Source organism: Medicago truncatula, chromosome 6 (assembly GCF_003473485.1).
Source record: "Medicago truncatula cultivar Jemalong A17 chromosome 6, MtrunA17r5.0-ANR, whole genome shotgun sequence".
Taxonomy (NCBI): domain Eukaryota; kingdom Viridiplantae; phylum Streptophyta; class Magnoliopsida; order Fabales; family Fabaceae; genus Medicago; species Medicago truncatula.
The window spans coordinates 9,919,036-9,942,954 of record NC_053047.1 but is presented as its reverse complement, the minus strand read 5'-3'; the positions used below and the strand labels follow the sequence as shown (position 1 = coordinate 9,942,954).

The 23,919-nt window shown below is 30.4% G+C and overlaps 4 protein-coding genes across 4 annotated transcripts; all 4 read left to right on the top strand.

Annotated features, from left to right (window-relative positions):
• Positions 1 to 1,406: 1,406 nt before the first annotated feature.
• LOC25495812 (uncharacterized) lies at positions 1,407 to 3,911 on the top strand. The gene is made up of 2 exons (XM_013596059.3): positions 1,407 to 1,740; positions 2,655 to 3,911. Exons 1-2 carry the CDS (start codon positions 1,636 to 1,638, stop codon positions 3,654 to 3,656), a joined length of 1,107 nt encoding a protein of 368 aa, XP_013451513.1. The 5' UTR covers positions 1,407 to 1,635; the 3' UTR covers positions 3,657 to 3,911.
• A 4,104-nt stretch (positions 3,912 to 8,015) lies between these two features.
• LOC25495811 (dof zinc finger protein DOF1.3) lies at positions 8,016 to 11,173 on the top strand. The gene is made up of 2 exons (XM_013596058.3): positions 8,016 to 8,225; positions 9,982 to 11,173. Exons 1-2 carry the CDS (start codon positions 8,142 to 8,144, stop codon positions 10,885 to 10,887), a joined length of 990 nt encoding a protein of 329 aa, XP_013451512.1. The 5' UTR covers positions 8,016 to 8,141; the 3' UTR covers positions 10,888 to 11,173.
• Positions 11,174 to 15,396: 4,223 nt separating this feature from the next.
• On the top strand, positions 15,397 to 17,215 carry LOC25495810 (peroxidase 57). The gene is made up of 2 exons (XM_013596057.3): positions 15,397 to 15,700; positions 16,281 to 17,215. The coding sequence occupies exons 1-2, from the start codon at positions 15,503 to 15,505 to the stop codon at positions 17,040 to 17,042; spliced, it is 960 nt and encodes a 319-aa protein (XP_013451511.3). The 5' UTR covers positions 15,397 to 15,502; the 3' UTR covers positions 17,043 to 17,215.
• A 4,499-nt stretch (positions 17,216 to 21,714) lies between these two features.
• On the top strand, positions 21,715 to 23,160 carry LOC25495809 (F-box/LRR-repeat protein 7). The gene has a single exon (XM_013596056.1). The coding sequence runs from the start codon at positions 21,715 to 21,717 to the stop codon at positions 23,158 to 23,160; it is 1,446 nt and encodes a 481-aa protein (XP_013451510.1).
• The last annotated feature ends 759 nt before the right edge of the window (positions 23,161 to 23,919 follow it).

Here is a 23,919-nt window from a genome sequence, read left to right as displayed (position 1 = left end):
TAGTATAATCAATATTTAGTTTTTTGTGCTCATAATCAATCATATTCAAAAGCAATTAAAAAGATCCTTTAAACAAAAGCAATTAAAAAGAGTAAGGTGATAAGTGAAGGCATTTTATTCAATTGTGCACGGTCCAATGTTTTAATTTCATCCGCGTGACACTTTCATGAGAAAAAGATTATAAAAAGAAAAAGAACATCACTTTTCTTTTCTTTGGTTAAAGGAAACTTTTTTTTTTATGAGGTGGTTAAAGGGTACCTTTTTCTTTGATAAATTGAAAAGGTAAGAAATATTCTTTTCTTAGAAAAATGCTAACAATGCTATGAAGACATTGTTTAAAGAATAACAAAAAATGTAATTTTCGTATAGAAAATGTTATACTTTTCTTTCTTGAGAGGAGAAAATGTTATATTTATTACTCTGATAAATGTTAAACTTATTTTGTTAAGATGTATTTCTTCTTTATAAGTTGTAGCTTAGCCGTGACTTTTTAGTATAAATCATATATCATAAGTACTTCTTTAAAGTGATAGAGAACATATACAAAATTTTAAGTAAATATCAATTTAACATGAATATTATAAGACTGTATTAACTTAGCCTTTATTTTAACCCACTTGGATTGACCCTGTGGTATTGACTTGGGATCTGGGAGTGTGCTCTTCCTCGAGATCGATTATCTCTGATACCAATTTAGGTGAACTAATTTAATTTCTTCAAAAAAAAAAACTTAGCCTGTATTTTAAAATTTTATAAAACTAGAAAATGTTAATCAAATTTGTCTCCTTCTATTAATTCACTATAAAAAGTATTTTTTTTTATATTATTCACTTAATTTTAAAATCCATTCTTAGTTTTCCTAACTTAAGAACATTATAATTAATTTAAAAAAAATAAATTAATATTTTACCATCATATTTTTTTTAGAATATTAAAATATAAAGAAAAACTATGTTGATACAGTCCTTCATTTTTTTAACCTAATAGCGTTTAAATAAGATGACAAGAGTCTCTTCTATCTTAACTAAAGTTCTGGGTTCGAATCCACCTTTGGATATGCAACAACGTTAAAACTAATATGAAGAGTTACCGTCCATTTAGGTCTCACAATACTTGAAGGATTATTTTCCGCAATTGCATGCAGAGGACATTCGATTAAAAAAAAAACTAAATTAAATATTGACCTCAAACTATTTTCCCAAAAGTTTTAACATAGTTGTATATTTTCCTTTCCTTTACACTCAAAACCTCAATTAACTAAAAAGGTCATATCCCATTTCCATAAAAATATTTTAAAGTAAGAGTGTAAAAAGAAAAAGAAACAAAAAAAGAAGAAAGAGAAAAAAAAGCATAAAAGGATGGTAGTACTTTGTCTATGAATGATGTGGCTCATGTTCTTTTGTACTTTTTGCAGGGTGACATTTAATTTTGAAAAGTCTTTGTAGGGTTGTTTTAAAGCAAACTTTTTCCCTTTGAAAAGTTCTGTCAAATTAAAAGCTTTTCACTTTTTTTACCAAACACTTTCTCTCTTTCTATATCTCATTCATTATTTCTTTCTCTATTTCTATCTATATCTACGTGTGTTGAAGCTTCTTAAACATCATAGATTTCAACAATAACAATAATATCACAAAAATGAATGGTGAAGGTGACATGTTTGTTAAAGATTCTAGTTTCATGCTCTTTGGTAAGAAGATTCCGGTGAGTGATTCTCAGATTCAGGCCAATTCTACAACCATGGTAAATACTCATTTTATCATATTATATCATACCCAATAACCAATTTTTATGTTGTTTTTTTATTTGAAAAAATTTAAGTATTTTTATTTTATTTTTGTTGTATTGGATGGCTATAATATTTCCAAATCTTTGATATATATGATTTTCTTTTTTAACATATTCATAAAAAAAAAAATCAAGAATATGGATCTGATTAATGTAAACAATGGCTTGTTTTAATTGTAAGAATTTTAATATAAAAAAAATGATTTTTTTTATAATTTTTTTGTAAACTTATAGTTGAGAATATATGTTTATGTCAATAGATACATATATAGGTGAATTTAAGAAATCGAGTATAAGGTTTGTTAAGCTGTCTTGTGCAAGTAGTTGATTTTTTACAATAAAATTGGATCTGTTGCATTTTTTATGATACTTATATTTTTTTTGTGAAATTGAGTTGTATATTTGAAAGAAATTTAACATTAAATTTGTTTAATTTTGGTTGGAGTATTAATCAAATCTTAAAAAAGTTCAATGCTTGATCAATTACAAATAGATTTGTTTTTCATAAATATAACATGATTGACTGGTGTGAAATCAACTGAAATTGTGGCAGATTAGTTTTAGTAACATAAGCGACAGCCCTCCGGGTAATTATGGAATTACCCGTACTGAGTTTGGCAAAATCACAGTGACATGTTTGTAGAAGCTCGAAAGAGTAGATTTTTCTAAATTACAGTGACACCGTGATTATGTCAAACTCATTGTCAATATAAACATAAGAGATTAAAGTTCTCGATATGTACCATGTCGAATTTTATAGTTTTTTCTGTGAAAAATGAATATAACATGATGTTTAATTGGTTATGTTCCATGATTTTGTTTCTTGCTTATTCTCAAATTTGTTACTGATTATGGTTTTTATTTTACAGATTTCTTGCAGTAACTCAAAGCATAAAGGAAATGATATGCCGCATACTCAAATCATTGAGAAATCGAAGAATTCTTCTAATGAAGAAAATGAATCAAAAGTTAACACAAGCATTGTGGAAGATAATGTGGAGACAAGCAGCACAGATCAAGACAAAGTCCTAAAGAAACCAGACAAGATTGTTCAATGTCCAAGATGCAAAAGTTTCGACACAAAATTTTGTTATTTCAACAACTACAATGTCAATCAACCTCGGCATTTTTGTCGGAGTTGTCACAGATATTGGACCAACGGTGGAACAATGAGAAACGTTGCTGTTGGTGCAGGGAGACGGAAGAACAAACACATAGCTTCTCAATATCGTCATATGATTGTAGCGTCCGATGGAATTCCGACTGCTAGTTTAGAAACCAATGACTCTTCTAGGTACCAACATGGCTCAAATCTTGAATCTGCTGCAGTTTTTAGGTGTTCAAATGATAATGGTATTGTCCTAAAATTTGGTCGGGAAAATGCCTCGCTCGATGAATCCAAAGGTTCAATGCTTAATCTTATGAACAACAGGAGACATGTTGATGCAAGTGGTAATAATTGTAGAGAAAATGGAGAGGAAGAAACATCGTTATGTGTATCGTCTGTGACAAACGGTCATACTCGAGGAAACGAGTTATTCGAATCCGAACAGAATAGGTCTAAACCTATGCAGAGCTACCCTGCATCTTCATGGATAATTCCAATGAATCAAAGATGGAACAATGTTACTTCTATGGTTCAATCATCAATGCAGATGTGTAACCCTTATGGCATTGATCCTACTGCAATGCAGTGGTGTCACGCGCCGATGGTGGCTGTTACAAACATTGGCTTGCAATTTGTTCCTGGATCAAACAGGAATGGAAATGTGTCCATAGGTTCAAATGGTTGCATTTCACCTTCTTCATCTACTACTAGTAATAGTTGTATCTCAGGTAATGGCACACCAATTCTTGGCAAACACACATGAGATTCTGTTTTATGTGATAAAGAGAAGTAAGATATGTGAGCATTTGTACGAAAGACGGTTACAATTGACGAAGCAGATTTTGGATAGATTCTGATATCATATGAAAATTTGAGTTGAATCTAACTAAACTCTATAGAATTGAATTATAAGGCGAGGGATATATTCCTCTTGTAAATATATTGTCGCAATATTTTGTTAAACGTGAGACTCTCGACATTGATACAAATGAAAGCTCAAAACGTCTTATATGGACTACTTTAGGTTTCAAACATATAACATTATTTGAAATCAGAATTTTCCATCTCTAAAAGCATACGTACATGATAAATGATAAGGCAAAATATTTGTATTGCTGTTTGATTTTGTGGTAACAAAAGTTGATTTTGAATTAATAAATTTTGTACAATAATTTTAACTAAAAGTGAATTGAAAGCATGGTGAAGCCTAGAATACTACCTTAGAAGAATTGTGGGTAATTTATCCATCAAGCAATCAAAATTTGTCAAATGAAAAAATATGTGAATGATACCCACAGCCTAACTTCTACTTTAGTTACTCATGTGTCTTAACTCTTATTATGGGTAAATTATCCAAATTGGCAAAAGTATATAACAATGAAAGTATCACAATTTTATTTTTTTTCTTCAAGTAATCTAGGGATTAGAAATTCACTTTATAAAATGAATAAGTGATCTGTCTATAGTTCAAACTTCGATCCTACATATATTATACAATACCCCTACCAACTTAAGTCAAGCTCACAGGAACACAAAATATAGCAATTTATGTTTAACTACATTTACTCGAGCAATCGACGTGTCAAAAATTAACTATACACATTTGAATTTAAATTTGAACATACAAAGTGTAATCAAAATTGCGGTTTTTTTTTTAGGCAAATGTTAACTTGTGCCCTCAAGCACAAGTTAATGATTTAAATATGGAAATAATTCATTGAAATGTGTGCATTGCATTTAATCTTTAATTTTTTAATCAATTAAATGCATAAAATTTTAGAAAATATTTCTTCTTTCGGGCTTCTTAATATGTGCCTTAAAGGCACAAGTTAACACTACTTTTTTTTTTAATAAGAAAAAGTTGACACAAGTGTTTTTTTTTTTTTTGAAGGAAAAAGTTGAGACGAGTTGAATGTTGAATTTTGAGGGTTGAGCAGGTTCATGACATATCTAAAGACATAAATATTTACAATTATTCATTCATGAAGTTCTCACATCAATAACGATAGTTGAACCTCCATCTTTGGATTATAACTCTTATCAAATGATAAACACTTTTTTTTAATGAAATATAGGCCAATTAAGTGAAACCAAAAATCCTTATGTGTTTCAAATATTGAATACTCCCTCCAGTTCTATTTATCTAAGAAATTTAGATTAACAAATATCAATTTATTTGATTAAAAAAATAAATCAAATATATCAATTTTTTATCCAATATCTTTTATAAATAGAATCGGAGTAAAAATTTATTTTAATTTTAAGAAATGTTAACAAATGTATTTAGAACACTCTTTAAAAACTTAGATAGTAATAAATTTTTATGAGAATTTGTACGTCAGTAAATCAGAAATTGAAACATTAACCTTTTTCAATCAATAGCTTCATAATTTAAAATCAATAAGAAATGTCACTAAAACACTCGTTAGCAATACTCCATCCGTTTCAAATTATAAATAAAACAAAAAAATCACATTTATTAATAAAACTAAAACATAAGAATTTGAAGTATAATTTTTTGTGTTTTTTTTAAAAAAAATTTCATTGGCTATTGGTTATAGAAAAAATAAAAGAGAGAGAAAATTAAATATAATTTGCATTAAATTTTATGAGAATAAACAAAAATTTTTTTTAAATAAAATAAAATTAAACAGGATAAAACTTTATCTTTTTTACTTATATTTTTAAACAAAGAAAATAATTTTTTATTTATTTATATTATAGAACGGAGTAAGTACCTTTTATGACGGTCGAAATGAAATTATGAAGGGCATTTATTGAAAGGTTATCACCTCATTGAAAGTAGCGTGAAAAGCGAATCTAATCAAAGTCAGAATCACTTTTTGGCCCTTTGTTCCTTTTGGTGGGTCCCTTTTCTCTTTCTCACATCATCATTACCATTCTTAGCCACTGCATTTATTTTTGACAGTATCTATAGCCACTACATTTCTTGGCTCTAGTTCATTCACTTGATGACTCATCTGCCATCTGTCACCACCCCAGCTGTCTTCTCTCTCTTCATTGTTGGACCAATGTTAGTCTATGTTTGTTATTACGATGCACTACGTGAATCACGACCCTCCACTATAATATACTACCTTATTTTGAAATATGAAAAGTAAAATTCAATATACATACAAACAAATGATAATTTGATAATATTAACACACAAAATAGATACATTAATTATAGTAGCAACTTTTCTTAAGAAACGTGAAAAAAATAAAGGGAGTCTACATATAGAGACGGAGGGAGTAGTTGATCATCGTAACTATTAGATTAAATATGGTACATAATTTTATCGTGATCTCTCAACATTAAATTTTCCCCACATCATCTTCCACCACCACCATCGCTATCAAAACACTTTGTCTTCTTCAACTCAACACCAAATTATTTGTTTTACACTATCTTTCACCCTCTTTTTTTTATGTCCCCCACACATCCACACACCACCACCACCACCACCACCACTAAATCATAGATTCAGCAACCACTTTTACCACCACACACCACCATGGTTGTTGCTGGAAAATTTCTGGTGATGTATAGTTGTTTATTCTTAAGTAACCTTGATATTTTTTGAATTTAAAATCATAAAATAATTTCTCAAATCCTTCTCCTAAGCTCATTAACATAAACTTTAAAATTCTTTCTAATAAATCTGTCATCTTACTACAATAGTTCTCTAGTTGCTCACTGTTGAAAACATATCAAATGGGAAACAAATCATTTTTTTATTAAACAAAAGCTTAAAAAGAACTAGTGTTATAAATCTTGACAAGATAGCACCGCATGCAAATATAACCATCGTCAGCGACGTATCTTCCACAAAAGGAATAGAAGTTCCTCTCAAGAATGTCCATCACTCCACGGTTGTTTTCTTCCACAATCGAAGAGAGAATGATGATAGAAGAAAGTGTGGAAAAATCTAGTAATGAAAGAGTATGATTAAAATGTGTTCCTCATTTGATCTAACGGTCAAAAAAACCTTTCCCATGGTGGGGAAAAACTAGCCTTTCCCAACATCATAAGTGTTCGAAGTAGTTGAAGGCTTAAAACTCTAACATCTTTACATGCTGTGTTTTCTTAAAAAAAAGAGATTTGATTGGTTAATCACGGGTTCGTGAGTAATTTTTGATAAATTGTGTCGCTGCAAATTCACTAGGAGTAAATGTTTTTTTTAATGAAGGATTAGGAATACAAGTTAATCTAAATGCTTTAGTTAAAATAATTTTTAGTCGTATTGTTTTTACAAAAATATTTACTTATTTAAATTGATAGATCATTCAATACCGATAAAAACATAAAAGATTAATCTGCGAAGAAATTCACAATATCTGAGCTAAAAGTATACGGCGGAAAAACTTCTACAAATAATGCAATAAAATTTAAGTGATTGGAATATCATCTCTCCGGATCCATAACGTTAACGTCTAAATTATTGATTGAATAACTTATCTTTCAATATGAATCAAATAAACATCATAACAAGATGAAAAATCAAACAATATCGCGAAAAACGGTGAATAATACATCATCACAGTCTAAATAAAAATTTAAATTTATATGAAAATCACTTATTTAAATTGACGTAAAGAAAAAAGATGAAGATGATGATTTTTTAATCAAAATTTGACTAAACCCACCTCTAACGAAAGAAAAATCTTAGAGAAAGATTACCAAGACAACTTATTGAAGAGAGAAAAGCTTAAAGTTTGAATAATTTATAATTTCTTGATTAAATTATAAATATTCTTTCCTTTTAATTTCATGGATTTTTTTTTAAATATTAATCCCATTAGCAACTATGATATGATTGAATATTTTCTTTAGAAAATTTCTTCAGAGAATTTTAAAATTGTTGTATTTTAAAATTTGAACTTAAAATCTTTTATAAACAAAATTGAGTCATCACGTCTAAAGCATTAAAGTAAAAAGAAAAAGAGGTGAAAAAAACAAAGGATAAAAAAAAAAAAAAAAAAAAAGCATTAAAGGATAGTAAAAGTACTTTGTCTGTGTTTCTGGTCTTTTGCACTTTTTGCAGGGTGACTTTTAATTTTCAAAGTCTTTTTTGGTGTTTTTTTAGCTTTTAATGCAAACTTAAAAGCTTTTCACTTTTTTTACCAAACACTTTCTCCTTTTTTCTCTTTCTATATCTCATTCATTTTTCCTTCTCCTTTGGTGTGTTTTTGAGCTGTTTAAAATCATCATAGACTTCAACAACAACAATAAACAACATCACAAAATGAATGGTGAAGGTGACATCTGTGTTAAAAATTTTAGTATCATGCTCTTTGGTAAGAAGATTCAGCCCAACTCTTCAACCATGGTAAGTACTCATATTTATATCACACTCAATAACCATTTTTCATGTTAATTTAGAAAGTTATGATTTTAGTTTGTTTGTCATGTTATTAGAAATTTTACAAGCTTCTTGACCAAAAAAAAAAAAAAAGAAATTTTACAAGCTTCAAAACCTTTAAAATTTGAGAAGTATATATTAATGCTAATTGATTTTATTTTTTAACATATTTATTTGGTAATAAAATTAAGAATATGGATATGATTCATGTAAACAAAGCCGGATCTTAATTGAATGAATTCTAACAATATTTCTTTTAAAACTTATAATTGAGATTTTATGTTTATGTAAATACTCCCTCCAATGATTCTTTTTATAAGAAGAGAAACCAAAAATCATCAAAACCAAGAAAATCATTAGTTGTTGCAATTTTTTTGAATGTTTTTACAAATATACTCTCATAAAATTCTGTGAAGTATTAAATATATTCACTATTATGAAAAAGATAAACATTAAATGAGGATTAAAAAAGTCTTTTAAACAATAAATATACCTCAAAAGTTGTGATTTTTTTTTTTTATAAATTGGATCAATTTTGTTTTGAAAATTTTGTTATAAATAAGACCTGAGGGAGTACATATATAAATGAATTTAATAAATTGAGACCAAGGTTTGTGAAGCTTCATACCAAAGGGTATCTTTGTTTCTTCTGATATCAAATTGGATTTATTGCATTTTTTTATACTAATCTATTTTTGTGAAATTGGGTTGTACTTCTTAAAGAAATTTAACATGAAATTTTTTGATTGGAGTATTCTATTAAATCATAAAATTGCTAGGTGCTCTTTTTTTTTCAAGGCAGTCATAAATTCAGGCCTCTTAAAATTGTCTTAATTTTTTTTTTAAGAAACTAAACTGGCCCATCCAAATTAATTAGAAATGTCTTAATTCTTTGATTTCAAGGATATTTTATTTTCATAAATATAATTTGATTGGTTGGTGATGATAAGTGACACCGACATTGTAATTTTGTTGAAACTCTAAAGATTGACTTGTTCTGAATCACGGTGACACATAGTGATTCAGCTAGAATCATCATAAATTAATAAGGCTTAAATGCTCTTTTGGTGCCTTAACTATTTAATTGGTATCGCTTTGGTCCCTTAACTAAAAAAAAAATTGTTTGAGGATTTTAATTTTTTTTTTAGTCTCGTTTTGGTCCCTTCTGTTAGGTTTCCATTAGTTTTAATAAAAAACGTTAAGTGTGGACACGTGTCACCTTGTCATTGGCTCTGAGATTTTTTTTTTTTACAAAAAAAAATATATTTAAAAAAAATAATAATTTTTTTTTGTAAAAAATAAAATAAAATTCAGAGCCAATGACAAGGTGACACGTGTCCAGGAGTTAATTTTTTTTTAAAACCCTAACGGAAACCTAACAGAAGGGACCAAAAGAGCATTTAAGCTAATTAATAAATTATAGTGATTTCTAGTATATAATCAGTTCTTTTTTTGTCAGATAGTCTAGCGACTAGAATTCACCTTATAAGGTGAATAAGTGAGGTGTCGGGGTTCGAACCCCGGCCTCTGCATATAATAATTCATTGTCATACCATTGAGCTGAGCTCACAGGATAGTATATAATCAGTTCTAATGAACATAAACATTATGATTATTGCTTATGTTCCATGATTATGTTTTTTTTTACATATTCTGAAAATCTGAAGTTTGTTGCCAAACTTGATTCTTCATAACTTAACTAATTATGGTTTATATTATATAGAATTCTTGCAGTAACTCAAAGCACAAAGGAAATGAAATGCCTCATATTCAAAACATTGAGAAATCAAAGAATTCTTCTAATGAAGAAAATGAATCAAAAGTTAACACAAGCACTGTGGAAGATAATATGGAGACAAGCAGCACAGATCAAGACAAAGTCTTAAAGAAACCCGACAAAATTGTTCAATGTCCAAGATGCAACAGTTTCGACACGAAATTTTGTTATTTCAATAACTATAATGTCAGTCAACCTCGGCATTTTTGTCGGAAATGTCATAGATATTGGACTGCCGGTGGAAAAATGAGAAACGTTCCTTTCGGTGCAGGGAGACGGAGGAACAAGCAGATAGCTTCTCAATATCGCCACATGATTGTAGCTTCCGGTGGAATTTCAACCTCAAATTTTGAAAGCAACGATTCTTCTACCGAATCTGCTGCGGTTTTCAGGTGCTCAAATAATAATGGTATTGTCCTAAAATTTGGTCCGGAAAATGAATCTAACGATTCGATCTTTAATCCTAACAACCACAAGAGAAATGTTGATGCAAATGCTAACAATTGTAGAGAAAATGGGGATGAAGAATCATCATTATGTCTATCTTCTCTGACAAACGGTTATACTCGAGGAAACGAGTTATCCGAATCCGAACATAATAGGTCAAAACCATTGCAGAATTACTCTGCATCTTCATGGATGATTCCACTGAATCAAAGCTTGAACAATGTTACTTCCATGGTTCAATCTTCAATGCAGATGTGTCACCCTTATGGCGTTGATCCTAGCTCAATGCAGTGGTGCCATATGCCGAACATTGGCTTGCAATTTGTTCCTGAATCATTTAAGAACGGATCAGTTTCAATAGGTTCAAATAATTGTATTTCGCCTTCTTCATCTACTACTAGCTAGTAATAGTTGTCGCTCCGGTAATAAATCACTGATCCTTGGAAAACACACCAGAGATTCTGTTTTGATCGACGACAGTAATCTTGGACCGACTCTAATACCATCTGAAAATTTGAGTTCGGCCTAACATAACTGTTACAATATTGGTTTGTAAGGAAAAAGATGTCTTCTGTGCATATTGCTTTGTTCACATAGTTCTTTGTGGAACCATTTGTGTAATTAAATTTTAGTGATGTACTTGAATGAATTATGTTATATGAAATTAATGATTCTTGGAATTGCAAATGAACCAACAATAGATAGTGATAACTTCATCTCATTGCATGTACATACTTTTTGGAAGAACAGTTTTTTTATTTGATTCAACTTCTAATTTGGGAAATAGTTAGTGATAGTAAGTTCAAAATCATGTGAGAGTTTTTTTTTTTTTTTTTTTTTAAGTAGCTTAGTGGCTAGAATTCACCTTTTATCAAGGTGAATAAGTGGGGTGTCCGGTGTTCGAACCCCAGCTCTTGTATATAACAATGCATGTCCCTGCCAACTGAGTTATGCTCACGGGACTAATCATGTAAGAGTTATAATATGTGCATAAACTAGACTTCATGATTATCACAATTTTCCAAATTTATTTTTTGAAAAGACCAAAAATATAATATATTAAAAACTAACAATCTAAGCACACAAGATGCCAAGATGAATTACAAAAAACAGCACTAAAAGAACGATTCATCTACATTCATTTTACATATAAAGTCACTCATAAACATCTGAGTGATTGATTACTCGATTGATAGAAATTATATGAAATTTTTTTAACCTTGGACTTAATCCAAGTCCAAACCAAAAATTTGTCCATATCTAAAAATGTGTGAATCAAATAATCTTGATTACCAAAGACCGTATAATTCCGATGCTTCTAAATCGATCAAATTCATGTCCACCAAATCACGTGAAAACATTCCTTTACTTTCTTTTCTTGAGAAATCAAACCCATGAATTGAACTGCATGACCAAAACAGTTGTTATCATTAAACAACGAATTACATATCTTTCACATTTAAGAATTTAGCAAATACCACTCAATTTGGTCAAGTCATTGACCCTGTTGCTTTATCTTTCAAGTGGCTGACCAAGTCATTACTGGTAATGCTTTCTTCATGTCATTAGGGCATATTGCAATGCAAGCAATCTTTTTTGTTTTACTTTTTTTCATATTTACTTTTGCTTTAACTCTTTTTCTGTCTTTATTTCATGCAACTAACCTTTTTGACTTAGAAAGTTTGTAACATGATAAAGCTTGTTTCAAGGCATTGCTTTTGCGATAAAGACTCCTTTACTAATCAAAGTGGAGATATTTACTTGTGGAATATCACCTTTTGTGACTTATCTTATGTCAAAAGAGTGATTTAAATTTAATTATTAAGAATACATTTGATACCAAGATGTTGTGTTGTGACACAATTGGTAAGAGGTCTTAACATTTTAAACGAATTTTTAATTGTCAAGAATATAAAAAGGGACAAAAAAGGAGTCTACATAGTTGTAATTAACTACATAAGAAATATTATATTGTTCTAAGTGATTTTTCTTAAGAAGCCAAAATAAAATAATACTAATCAAAAGTGGTTCATCTAACACAAGGTGTGTCAAGAAGAACCACCCACAAGAAATACAATGTTATGAGTCTGTTGCCATAAAACTCAACGAAAGAAAAAAACCAAAAAAAATTACTCCCTAATACTCATACATAATAATAAAGGGTTCCGCCACCAGTCATTGTAACTGAAATTAGTAGAGAGCAATTTAGCTTTTAACCAAGAAAAAGATATAAACTTGACATAATCTAATAACTTGATCAAATCCTGAGCTTTGTTCTTAAAAATCCTGTTGTTTCGTTCCTTCCAAATGACCCAAACAGTAGAGTGCCAAATCACTTGGAGGTAAATCCTGTTGTTCTAAGTGATTCTTAAAAGTAAAATAATACTTCATACCACTCAGACGTTAAAGAGTGTTACTATCACCGGCGAGTAATTTTTTTGAGGTGCCAAAATTTTATGAAATACATATTAAGCTATTTTAAAAAATTATCAAGATGTTAACTGGTCTAGTAATTTATTATGCTTTAATGCAATGTTGTGGGTGCTTGTTCAAATCTCAACAAGAACCTTTTTTAATAAATATTATTTTGATTAAATATTAAAAATGTAACCGAGTATCTAGAGATCAACTTTAATTTTTTAAAAAACAATTATCCGATACTTTTCAGATACATCTAGGATACGCGAGAGACAGACGGTAGAAAACCAATACATGCATGTTTCTATCATTTTTTGGATATATGTAATCCGTCCTTGATAAGTGTCAAAGTCATTTTTGAGTCTAACTCAAATAATATCCCTAAAACCATGATCTCAAATGATTTGTAATCCATACAAAATAATTCGAAGCTTCATATTAATATTAGTAGTATGACCACAACTTTCAACGAAACCAATAATTCAATCACTTGCATAATATTTTAACAAATCAAATGCCAACTTAAATGCATAATTGGGACTGCCGATAGTAGTTGTGAGTCTTCCTTCTCAATCTGTACATTTTTTTCCCTTTGAATATGGATACATTATTTAGATGCATATTTATTAGGTCTTGCTATTTCTTTTTGGAGCACTACTATAACTAGGGTAGTCAATAAATTATTCCCACGAGTTACAAATGTCAAATATGTTGAATTGGTCTCGTACTTAACCTCTGGTGTTACAAAATTAGCTGGACTATTAATTTTTCACACAAATGAGAAAATATGTCCAGAGGAAATAGGATATAATTTAATAATTTCTCTCACACACATTTCTACCAAAAAAATAAATATTTCTTTTACAGTTTTCCTCAAAGACACACAATGTAAAAAAGAGCAATGATATAAAGAGCATGGAACTGAAAAAGTATGATATCTTTAACCAAATAAATAAAAATTTAAAATGGTAAATTTGTATTCCAAGCAAACAAGCAAAGTAATTTCTTGTCAAGCAAAACCTAATCTGTTACTATTTAGATTGATCTTGACATTTCAAGACAAAGCAAGAATTATATCATTGTGGGCAAATAAATTGAGGACTAGTATATTTTCAACTATTCAAAACATTCAGAAATTTTAACACATTTAATTTCTTTCGGATCATTTAATCCAAGAGGTAGGTATGTGATTTTTGAATTTTTTTCTTCTCAATATGTTATAATTAAGGGTATTTTTATAATATGACGTGTTTGAGGATATAGGTATAAAAGGGGGTATGAAGTGAAATTCCAAAAATGAGAATTAGAAAATGGGTTATAAGAAACACAAACAAACTCATGTAAAATGAATTAAAAAAAATGAGAATATTACTCTTCTCATTTCTCAAATTGCTCAAAAACAGACCCCAACTCAGTTAACTATTGTTAGACACATTTTAGGGTAGGTAAATCACTTTTTAAATCAGTTTAACCCATCTTAAATGTGTTCAATGATACTTAATTGCCGTTCAAAAACCAAACGACAGTAAACTGCTGTTTGCCCAACGACACTTGAAAAAAAGAACAATTTAAAAGGTGAGAAGAATAATTTTCAAGAAAATAGAAAAGTTTGGTCGTCCAACCCACCCTGATCCTCCTTTCCATTTTTGTGTTTTTCATTCTCTCAAACCCTTCGTTACTTTTTTTTTGGTTCCAAAAAATATTGTGAGTAGTGGCGAAACTCAAACACAATACCTCTTAAAAAAAAAAATCCCTCAAAAAAAAAAAACTCTTAAAAAAATGAAGAGGATCCAAACATCTTCTCCATTTGGAGGATACAGAAAAGTAATATTACATTAAATATTTTTATGCTTTATACTCTTTTCCACTAAACCAAGCACCATTTTTATACAAGTCTACTTTCCATTGATTGGGATTCATCATATTTCATAAAACAATTTGTTAAAGTTTCGTTATTTTTTTAAGCTCGATATCTGGTCAAAGACCGATTAATTGAAGGGGGTTCAATCTTACTGCTCACTTGCGGTGGCCCAAACCAACACCAACATGCCAAATACATCCGGTGATTCTTTAAGTTAAATGTTTGTAACTAGACAACCCTTTAAATTTTTTATGTAACAATAGCCTTATGAGTCGCAAAATTGAACATTTAATCTTTATTATGTAAAAAACAAATTAATTATATAGTCTACACCTACCTTTTTATGCCATAAAAACAATGTGGAAAGAAGAACATTTTCTTTGATAGCTAACCCAATGGATGAAGAAAGAAAAGTTAAGTGCAAAATAACATAATAAAGTAGATAATGTAGCTAATTGTCATAATCAAAGCATTCAATACATTTGTTACATGGAAAAAAATAGAATTATACGTAATGTCACTCTTCAAGCAATTGGACAAATATGCCAGGTAATTGAATTCATCAGTATATCTTTAAATAGCTTAAACTTAAATTTTCAAAACAAATAGAAATTAAGAATATAACAAAAAGAGGAAACTCTATTGGCAAGCACAATCAATTTTCATAATCTTATAATTAATAGATAATATAGCATTTGCAAGAGGATCAAAGAAACAATTATCATAGAAAATACACTTAAAATGAAGCTCATCATAATCTTAATGATCTTCTTCTTTGTCCTTCCTTTCTCATTGGCTCAACTAAGGTTTGGCTTCTATAGTTTTACATGTCCACAAGTAGAGGAAATTGTAGGTGAAGTTGTGCAAAGTTATTATCAAAGAGATATAACCATTGCTGGTGCCTTGATTCGCTTGCACTATCATGATTGCATTGTCAATGTAAGATCCAAAACCTTCTGCTAATTTGTTGTATTTCCGATTTCTTTATGAATTGACGCTTGTATACTTTTGAGGTCTTTATTGGCACACCTTGTGCTATTAAAGATACTCTGTTGTTCGTAAATCTTATTTTGGTTTGTTCAAAAAAAGATAGAAGATCCAAAATCTTTTTTTCTTTCTTTCATATTAGTTGTTTTTATTTTACATTCAAATCTTATGCAATATAGATAGTAGATGTAGATCAATTTTGATTTCAAATGTTGATCACTTACTCAAATCAAATTTGGTCCAAATATAATGTTGTAAAAGAAATATTTTGACTAACCAAGAAAAAAAAAAAACATTGTGACATGAAATCAATATGTTGGTATCGTTCGATCAAGATCAAATAATTTATATTTGAGTTTGTTTTTAAGTTTCTTTAAATTTATTTTACCAAACCTAATTAAAATATGGACAATTGTGTGTTTGCATGAATTTTCTGAGCTATTGAAAGGAAGTTCAATCAAAATTAAATTTAGTATGCAATATATACAATGGAATTAAAATTGCTCACACATTTTATACTTTTTTATTTTAGGGTTGTGATGCTTCGATACTAATCGATTCAAGAGTAAACAGGACAGCAGAGAAAGATGCAAAACCAAACAAAACACTTCGAGGATTCAACCTAATTGACGACATCAAGAGTAACTTAGAACAACAATGCCCCCAAACCGTTTCGTGTGCCGATATCCTAACAATTGCCACAAGAGATGCAATTGCATTATCAAATGGACCAACATACAATGTCCTAACAGGAAGAAGAGATGGGTTAGTATCCAATGGCTTCAATGTAACCATTCCTGGACCATTCTCAAATGTGTCACAAGCTCTAAATTTTTTTACCTCAAAAGGGTTAACATTAGAAGACATGGTAACCCTTATGGGTGCACACACTATTGGTTTTGCTAAATGTATCTTCTTTCAAAGTAGGCTATCAAGTTTTAATGGAAATATTGATCCTACAATGGATCCTAATTTAGATGCTTTTTTGGTTGAAAAATGTGGATCAAGAGGGAATGAAACTTCAGTGTTTTTGGATCAAAAAACACCCTTTGATTTTGACAATGAATTTTATAATCAAATAGTTAATAAGAGAGGGATACTTCAAATTGATCAACAACTTGCTTTGGATCCTATTTCAAATGTCTTGGTTTGGAATTTTGCAAGTGGTAATTTTAACTTTTGGGAAAGATTTGGAGTTTCTTGGAGTAAGTTGGCAAATCTTGATGTTAAGGTTGGAAATCAAGGAGAAATTAGAAGAAATTGCAGGGCTTTCAATTTTCCTCTTTTATTTTAAGGTATTTAATTTTTATATACAACAATAAGAGTGCCTTTTTCTATTAGGTCACCATGTTATTATACCATAATATTATTTATGTGATGTATTATTAATTAGTTTGAACTTTGAAGATATGTATTATTTATCTCTACATATGCAATTGTTATTAGTTCTCTCTACTATTAATTTTACTATTTGCACCTTACGAACTCTTCTTATTAGTATTATATTTTATGTTATATGTGACCAAGCTTTCTTTTGAATCCATTTTGCTTCAGATTCATGCTCACACTAGCTGAATTTGGTGGTGGCCAATGGTCATGCATCACTAATGTAGTTCAATTTTTTAGGGATCTAGACAAGAATCAAATCGAATTCTAGATCCATTGTTGAACAAGCCGGTCTGATTAGATTTTTAAAACATTGTTATCTTCACGAGAGAAGAAATGTCCAAGTTAACAAAATCAAAATTTCCCAACCAATTTGTTAAAAAATTTCAAGACACCAATCATTCATAAGTTCTTAACAATTTCATCTCAGATCCGTAAATTTTCTTATACTCAAATTAAGTTAAGATATAAGTAAAAGTGGGTTGACAAAACAAAAACTATCCATCAATACTTTCAAGTGGGTTGACAAACCATTCATAAAAATATTCCATTGTCATTATTTCTTGTCCGAAAAAATTACAAAATATATTGGATTCGAACCTAGATCATCACGTTCAACTTAACAATTTTGGTATTTTTTTATCAGTTGAAATAGGATTTGAGAACACTGATAATATATTTTTATTCTTCATGTATATCATTTGATTTAGCTCTTCTTTATTTATTTCATGTGAAAAAAATTTCAACATGTGTCAATAGCAGGGACAATACATAATATATCGAGGGGTTGGAGTTCGAATCTTGAACACCCCACTGCTCCACATTTAAAATATGTGAGCTCTGACCATACTTGACCAACAAAATATTTCAACATGTTTTGGTTTTCAAAATATTTTATGACACAACTTCTATTCCTCGATGTTAACTGGACTTAACAAAATTAACAATAAACTGGAAAGTTTTCCTTCATTATCTTCTCATCTGAAACACAACAAAAACTTTACATATTGCGGCATACATTGACCAATTCATTTAATTGCATTAAAGTATTAACCCAAATTTGTGAATCCTTAATTTTTTATTTGCGAGCACTAAATACAATTTGAGGATGGTGATTTCTTAATAATGTTGTAGTCTATTCCTCAAACAAATGCGATTTTGAACCATTCTCTCTAAGAAACACTGCACTCAGCTTGATTTCATAATTTAGACTCTTGTATATTGAACACAATGCATCACACAATGAATTGCAAAACAAAATATAAACAATATAATTTCTGGTTTAGTTTTAAGTATTCAACGCCAAATTTCAAATAAATCTCATTGCTTCAAATTTATAACTTAATCGATTTACACTAAAGATAGTTAAATCAATTGAGTTTTAAATTTTAAATCATTAGATTTCGTTAGAATACCGAAAACTAGATGAGTAAACTAATTGTTTATGTCACTTTTGGTTATTTCATGGTTTGCTACCTTTTGCTCAATATACAAGATTGTATAAAGATCTAATTAAATAGAGTTTTTTTTTCTTCAGAAAACTTGGTTCAATTTTGCATTTGTTTGACGAAGTGATTGTAACATTGTTAAAAATCATCAGACTAAAAATGAACTTAGGGCTAAGAAATAAGAAATATAGATAACATGTTTGAGTGAATACTAAGATGCAATATAAAAATTGATCAATGTATTAAACAATAATAGGTTCTTTGACGGGATTCAAATGATCATGATGAGGAAGATGGGGAACTAGCTAGGGTTTTATTTTAAAAATTTAGAATTTGAGAGTTTTCGTTACAAAATCTGCGTAGTATAATATTAATACTTTCCAGATCATCTGTTAAGAATCATGGAATCATAGATCATAAATGTAAACAAAAGAACAAACATAAGAGTACTCATGTGGGAGATACTCATAGAAACTCATTGTAGAATGATAGATTTGATTAAAAGATGACTAGAGAGTACAATAGTGTTCTTATATATAGAGATTAGTTTCACTAACTAACTCTAACTAACTTCTAACCAAGCTACTAACTCTAGTCTAACTTCCTTAACTAACTCCACATAACTTCCAACTATTTTAACAGCCTCCCTTAAACTCAAAACTATAGTTGATCACTAACTCTAGTCTAACTACCTTAACTAACTCCGCATAACTTCCAACTATTTTAACAGCCTCCCTTAAACTCAAAATGGAAAAACTCATAATGACAAACCTTTCACAATCCAACCCTATAATACCTAAATATTATGTTAAATCTATTTCTAAAGACCGGTTTCTGTAAATCATATCAAGGTTTCTCTCGAAATAATGAGTGTGTTTCAATAACAACCACGCCTATTATCATGGTTGATCGTTATTGAAACCCATTAAGAGCGAAACTTTAAGGTCTCAAGGTTTACTAGACTATTCTCATGTTTCATAAACCTTGTCTAATCTCACATGTCCAATACTAACCTTCTTCTTTCGATACTTCAGTTAGTATTTGAAATAATAATTAAGAACGGTGAGATTAGATTAGAAAAATAGATTCACATAAAATTAGGGTTCTAGGCTTGGCTTGATAGGATTAGGTCATTAGACTCATCCAACAATCCCAAGACAAAGAAGTCTACTCACTCATGTTCATCGTAGACAAGAAGATTGAGGAGAAGGAGAAGAAAGACATAAAAGTAAATAGCTGAAAGTAAAGAACAAGAATTATAAAGAACAAGTAAAATAAGAACTTTTATTCAAAGAAATAATTGTCACTAAGAATTCCCAAGAACAAAAGATGAATTATACAAGTTTGATGGTTCCTCTATTTATAGCTAAAGGAACAACATAAAATTGCACTAAATCGGAGCTTAAATTTGCACTAAATCGGCGCATAAATTTTCACCAAATCATAACATGTAATTGTACTAAATCTGCACATAAATATGCACCAAATCAGCACATAAATATAGCATAATTTTCCTCTTTTAGCTTTCTTCTCAAAGAAGCTTTAATCATGCATCTTAATTCATTCTTTTGCTCAAAGACTCGATCTTTCATCACATTTGATCCTGAAATAAAAACAAACAAATTTGAAGTACAAAAGTTCTAAAAAGAAACTAAAAACACATAAAATTCTACTAAAATAAACACTTAAAACCATATAAAATACGACTTATCAAGCACAATTTGTGATAATGATTGGTGATTCTATACGTTCTCCACCATGTCTAATCGTTGAGTTTGTTATCCGAGCATTTGTGATTGCTGCCCAATTAATAGGTAAAGATCTTCCAAATGATTTCCAATGCAGATTCGGCTGATCTTCGTGACTTTTAAGGGCGTCAGTAGGTGCTGACACATGTTTTTCCACTTCTTTGGAAGGTGGATGCATATTCATCGCATAAATGATCGCTGCAAGTGTGTTGTGTAGTGTAGGAGATTCTCTAACTACGGTGCTTGCAAATATCATAGAAGGAGTAGTGCTTTGGTTTTGGTACCTATTCAGTAGTTAAAAGGTAAAACAGTTTCGAGGAACAATGTTCTTATAAGTTTGATTCCATATACAATGACATTATTCTTGTCGGAGAGCATAAGTGTCGATCAAAGGAGGTGTTACGCAACTTCAACAATGGTTGACGACTGTCCTTCACCAATGTTCGGGATGTGTTACGAAGACACTCCAAAACTCAAACCAATGATGTTTTTATGTGCTTTGAGGACAATTTCTCATAATAAGAGTGTCTACCTTATTTTAGTGTGGAACACTATATATAAGTAGATGTGTCAATTTTACTCTTATAGCTCGAAGGTCGGGCGGTTGATGGATCATGTGAAGGGTTAATATGTGCTCTGAGTGTATCATCTCGTATATCACTCTTCTTCACCAGTGCATATAGTTAGTTGGTATATGTAGATGGGCGCCTTATTGGCCCTAATTTAGGTTAATGAACTCTAAGTCTTGAAGATTGGACCTTGACTTGAATGAAAATAAAAGTTCTTCTTTATTAAGTACATAATTTAAACGGTACCTAAATTAATACATATTGAGATTAATAGATATTGAATTGACAAGCCTAATTAAATCGAAGCTCAATTGTACTTTGACAATCCCAATAAATAAAATTTCAGTTTATTTCAAAAAAAAATATTAGAAGTATAAAAATTTCAAAAATTAATAACTTTTTTTCAAGCTTGTCATTTTATTATTGAAATGGAACTTGTCTTTTATATTGTACACATAAAATGTCTTTTATAAAATGTTGGGATGCCAAAAAAGAAAAGACAATTTCTCTTTAGGCACCTCAATTTCCCTTCCGATTAAATTGTTATTCCTGTTCAATTATTTTATGTGTTAAAAGCCCGATCGAATCGTAACTCTCGACAATGTATTTTTTAAGAAAGTGAAAGTGAGCAATTTTGAGGTGCCTAAAGATCAATACCCAAAATAAAATTCTACTCCAGCTGTAGGCTAAACCAAATGCAAGAGAAGGCCCAATATGCTTCTGATATATAAATCCCAATTCTTCTACGTCTTCATCACAGTCTTGCGCAAAACCTAACCCTTTCATAGTAAATATCATTCACCAGAAACACAGCCATGCAGTTCAGTCATCAACAAAAAAGAAGACGAAAAACAACAACGGTTGTTGTTGCCGATGATTTTTATTTACCTGATGAATGTTGGGAAAGTATCTTCAAATTCCTCAACGATGGTGCTAACTATCGCGAGTTGAAGTCTCTCTCGCTTGTCTCCAAGTTGTTTCTCTCCATCACCAACCGTCTTGTCATCTCACTTACGGTCTACAACAACGGAATAGGTCCTTTTCTCGGTAGCATACTCGGTAGGTTCACCAACCTCACCTCTCTCAAAATCAAGCGCTACAAACGCATTGATTTTAATGTGCTTCTCGGTCAAATCTCTCGTTTTCCATTGAAACTCTCATCACTTAATCTCTCCAACCATCGCACCATTCCCGCTGGGTTGCGAGCTTTCTCCCAAAATATTACAACTTTAACCTCATTCACTTCCTCAAGAATGGGTTCTATCAATAGCAATGACTTGTTACTCATTGCTGAATGTTTCCCTTTGCTTGAAGAACTCAACCTGTGTTATCCCCGTAAATTTAAGGATCATAGCTTTCTTAATAGGGTAGAGACTCTTTCATTGACACTTTTCAAACTCACCAAGATTAATCTCTCTGGTCATCACTACATCAACGACACATCACTCTTCAACTTGTTTAAGAACTGTAAGCTTCTCCAAGAGGTTATCATGTTTCGCTGTCGTAGCATAACCAAAGTTGGCATTGTTTCTGCTCTCTGTGAGAGACCAACCTTGAGGTCTTTGTCCTTTACTAATTATTTTGAAATTAAAAACATTGCAATGTTGTATGAACTCGTTGGGAACTATCCTTTACTTAGTGAGATTAAAATGGAATACGCACCACTTAGTGAGATTAGTATAGAAAATTCTAATTCTTTGATGAATTTTGCTGTAAGGCCCCAATTGAAGTCTCTAGGTTTGGTTCGCAATTGGTTAAGAGATAAAAACATCAAAAGGTTTGCTTCCATTTTCCCCAATTTGCAGCTGCTTGATTTGAGCGGATGTTGTAACATATCTAACGAAGGTATTTTGCAGGTTTTAAGGAGATGTGGTAACATTAGACATTTGAACCTAGCTTGTACTTGTGTGACGCTCGATGGATTGAACTTTGAGGTTCCCAAGCTGGAGGTGTTGAACTTGTCATATACAGGTGTTTTCGATGAAATACTCTATGAGATCTCAAAGAATTGTCGTGGACTTTTGCAACTGTTACTGCAATGCTGTCATAATGTCAGAGATAAGGGAGTGATGCATGTGGTAGGAAATTGCCTGCAACTCAAAGAGATCAATTTGCGGCGTTGTCATCGAGTGCATGCTAATATTGTTGACGATATGGTATTTTCAAGGCCGTCATTGAGCAAGATAAAAACTCCACCTGGTTTTGATTTGTGTTCCAAAAATAGAGAACTCTTCTTGCGTAATGGATGCCTTGTTTACTAGTATTTTGAAAAGCTCTGCTAAACGAAAGCATCTTTTTGTGTTCATGACTTATAAGAAATTTGTTGTACTTTTCATTTTCTGTTTAAATTCTAATTAATCTTTGTCAGCATTCATTGCCACTGATGAAGTTTAAATATGTTGTTGATCTAAGTTGGTGTAATCTTCTTCATATATTTTTATAGTATGTTAGATTCATTTTGTAGTTTTGTTTTTAATGTTTTCTATGAACTAAATTGAAGTTTATGAATCTTTTGACATGAGGGCAGGGATTCAAAATCTATTGGAAGAACTTTGAAGGAGTGAAGTTAATTGGATTGAACTTTGAAGCTCCCAAGTTGGAGGTGTTGAATTTGTCACATACAGTTGACTGTGAAAAGTCCCAAAAATATATGCAAACATAGTTTATACTACAATTTCGGGCAATCACGTATTTTTGTCTAGTCTATATTTTTTTTTTGGTTTATTATAATATTGGTACGAAGTTTTCTCACCGCTGATTAATAAATGACTAATCTTCGCCAAGGAACATGCTTTTCTGAAGATATGAATTCAATGTAAAATGCTTTTCTGAGATATGCATACATTCTTCTCATTGATTTTTTCCAATTTTTTTACGGTTAGATTCTTAAAACATTGCCATTTTGAAGTGAGGAGAAACCATTCAATTCATGTTTGGAATGTAGTTTGGGATGTTGCAGTATACAATAGTTGCAGCTATATATGTTATACTTTTCTGAATGCTGAGATGAACGTATATTG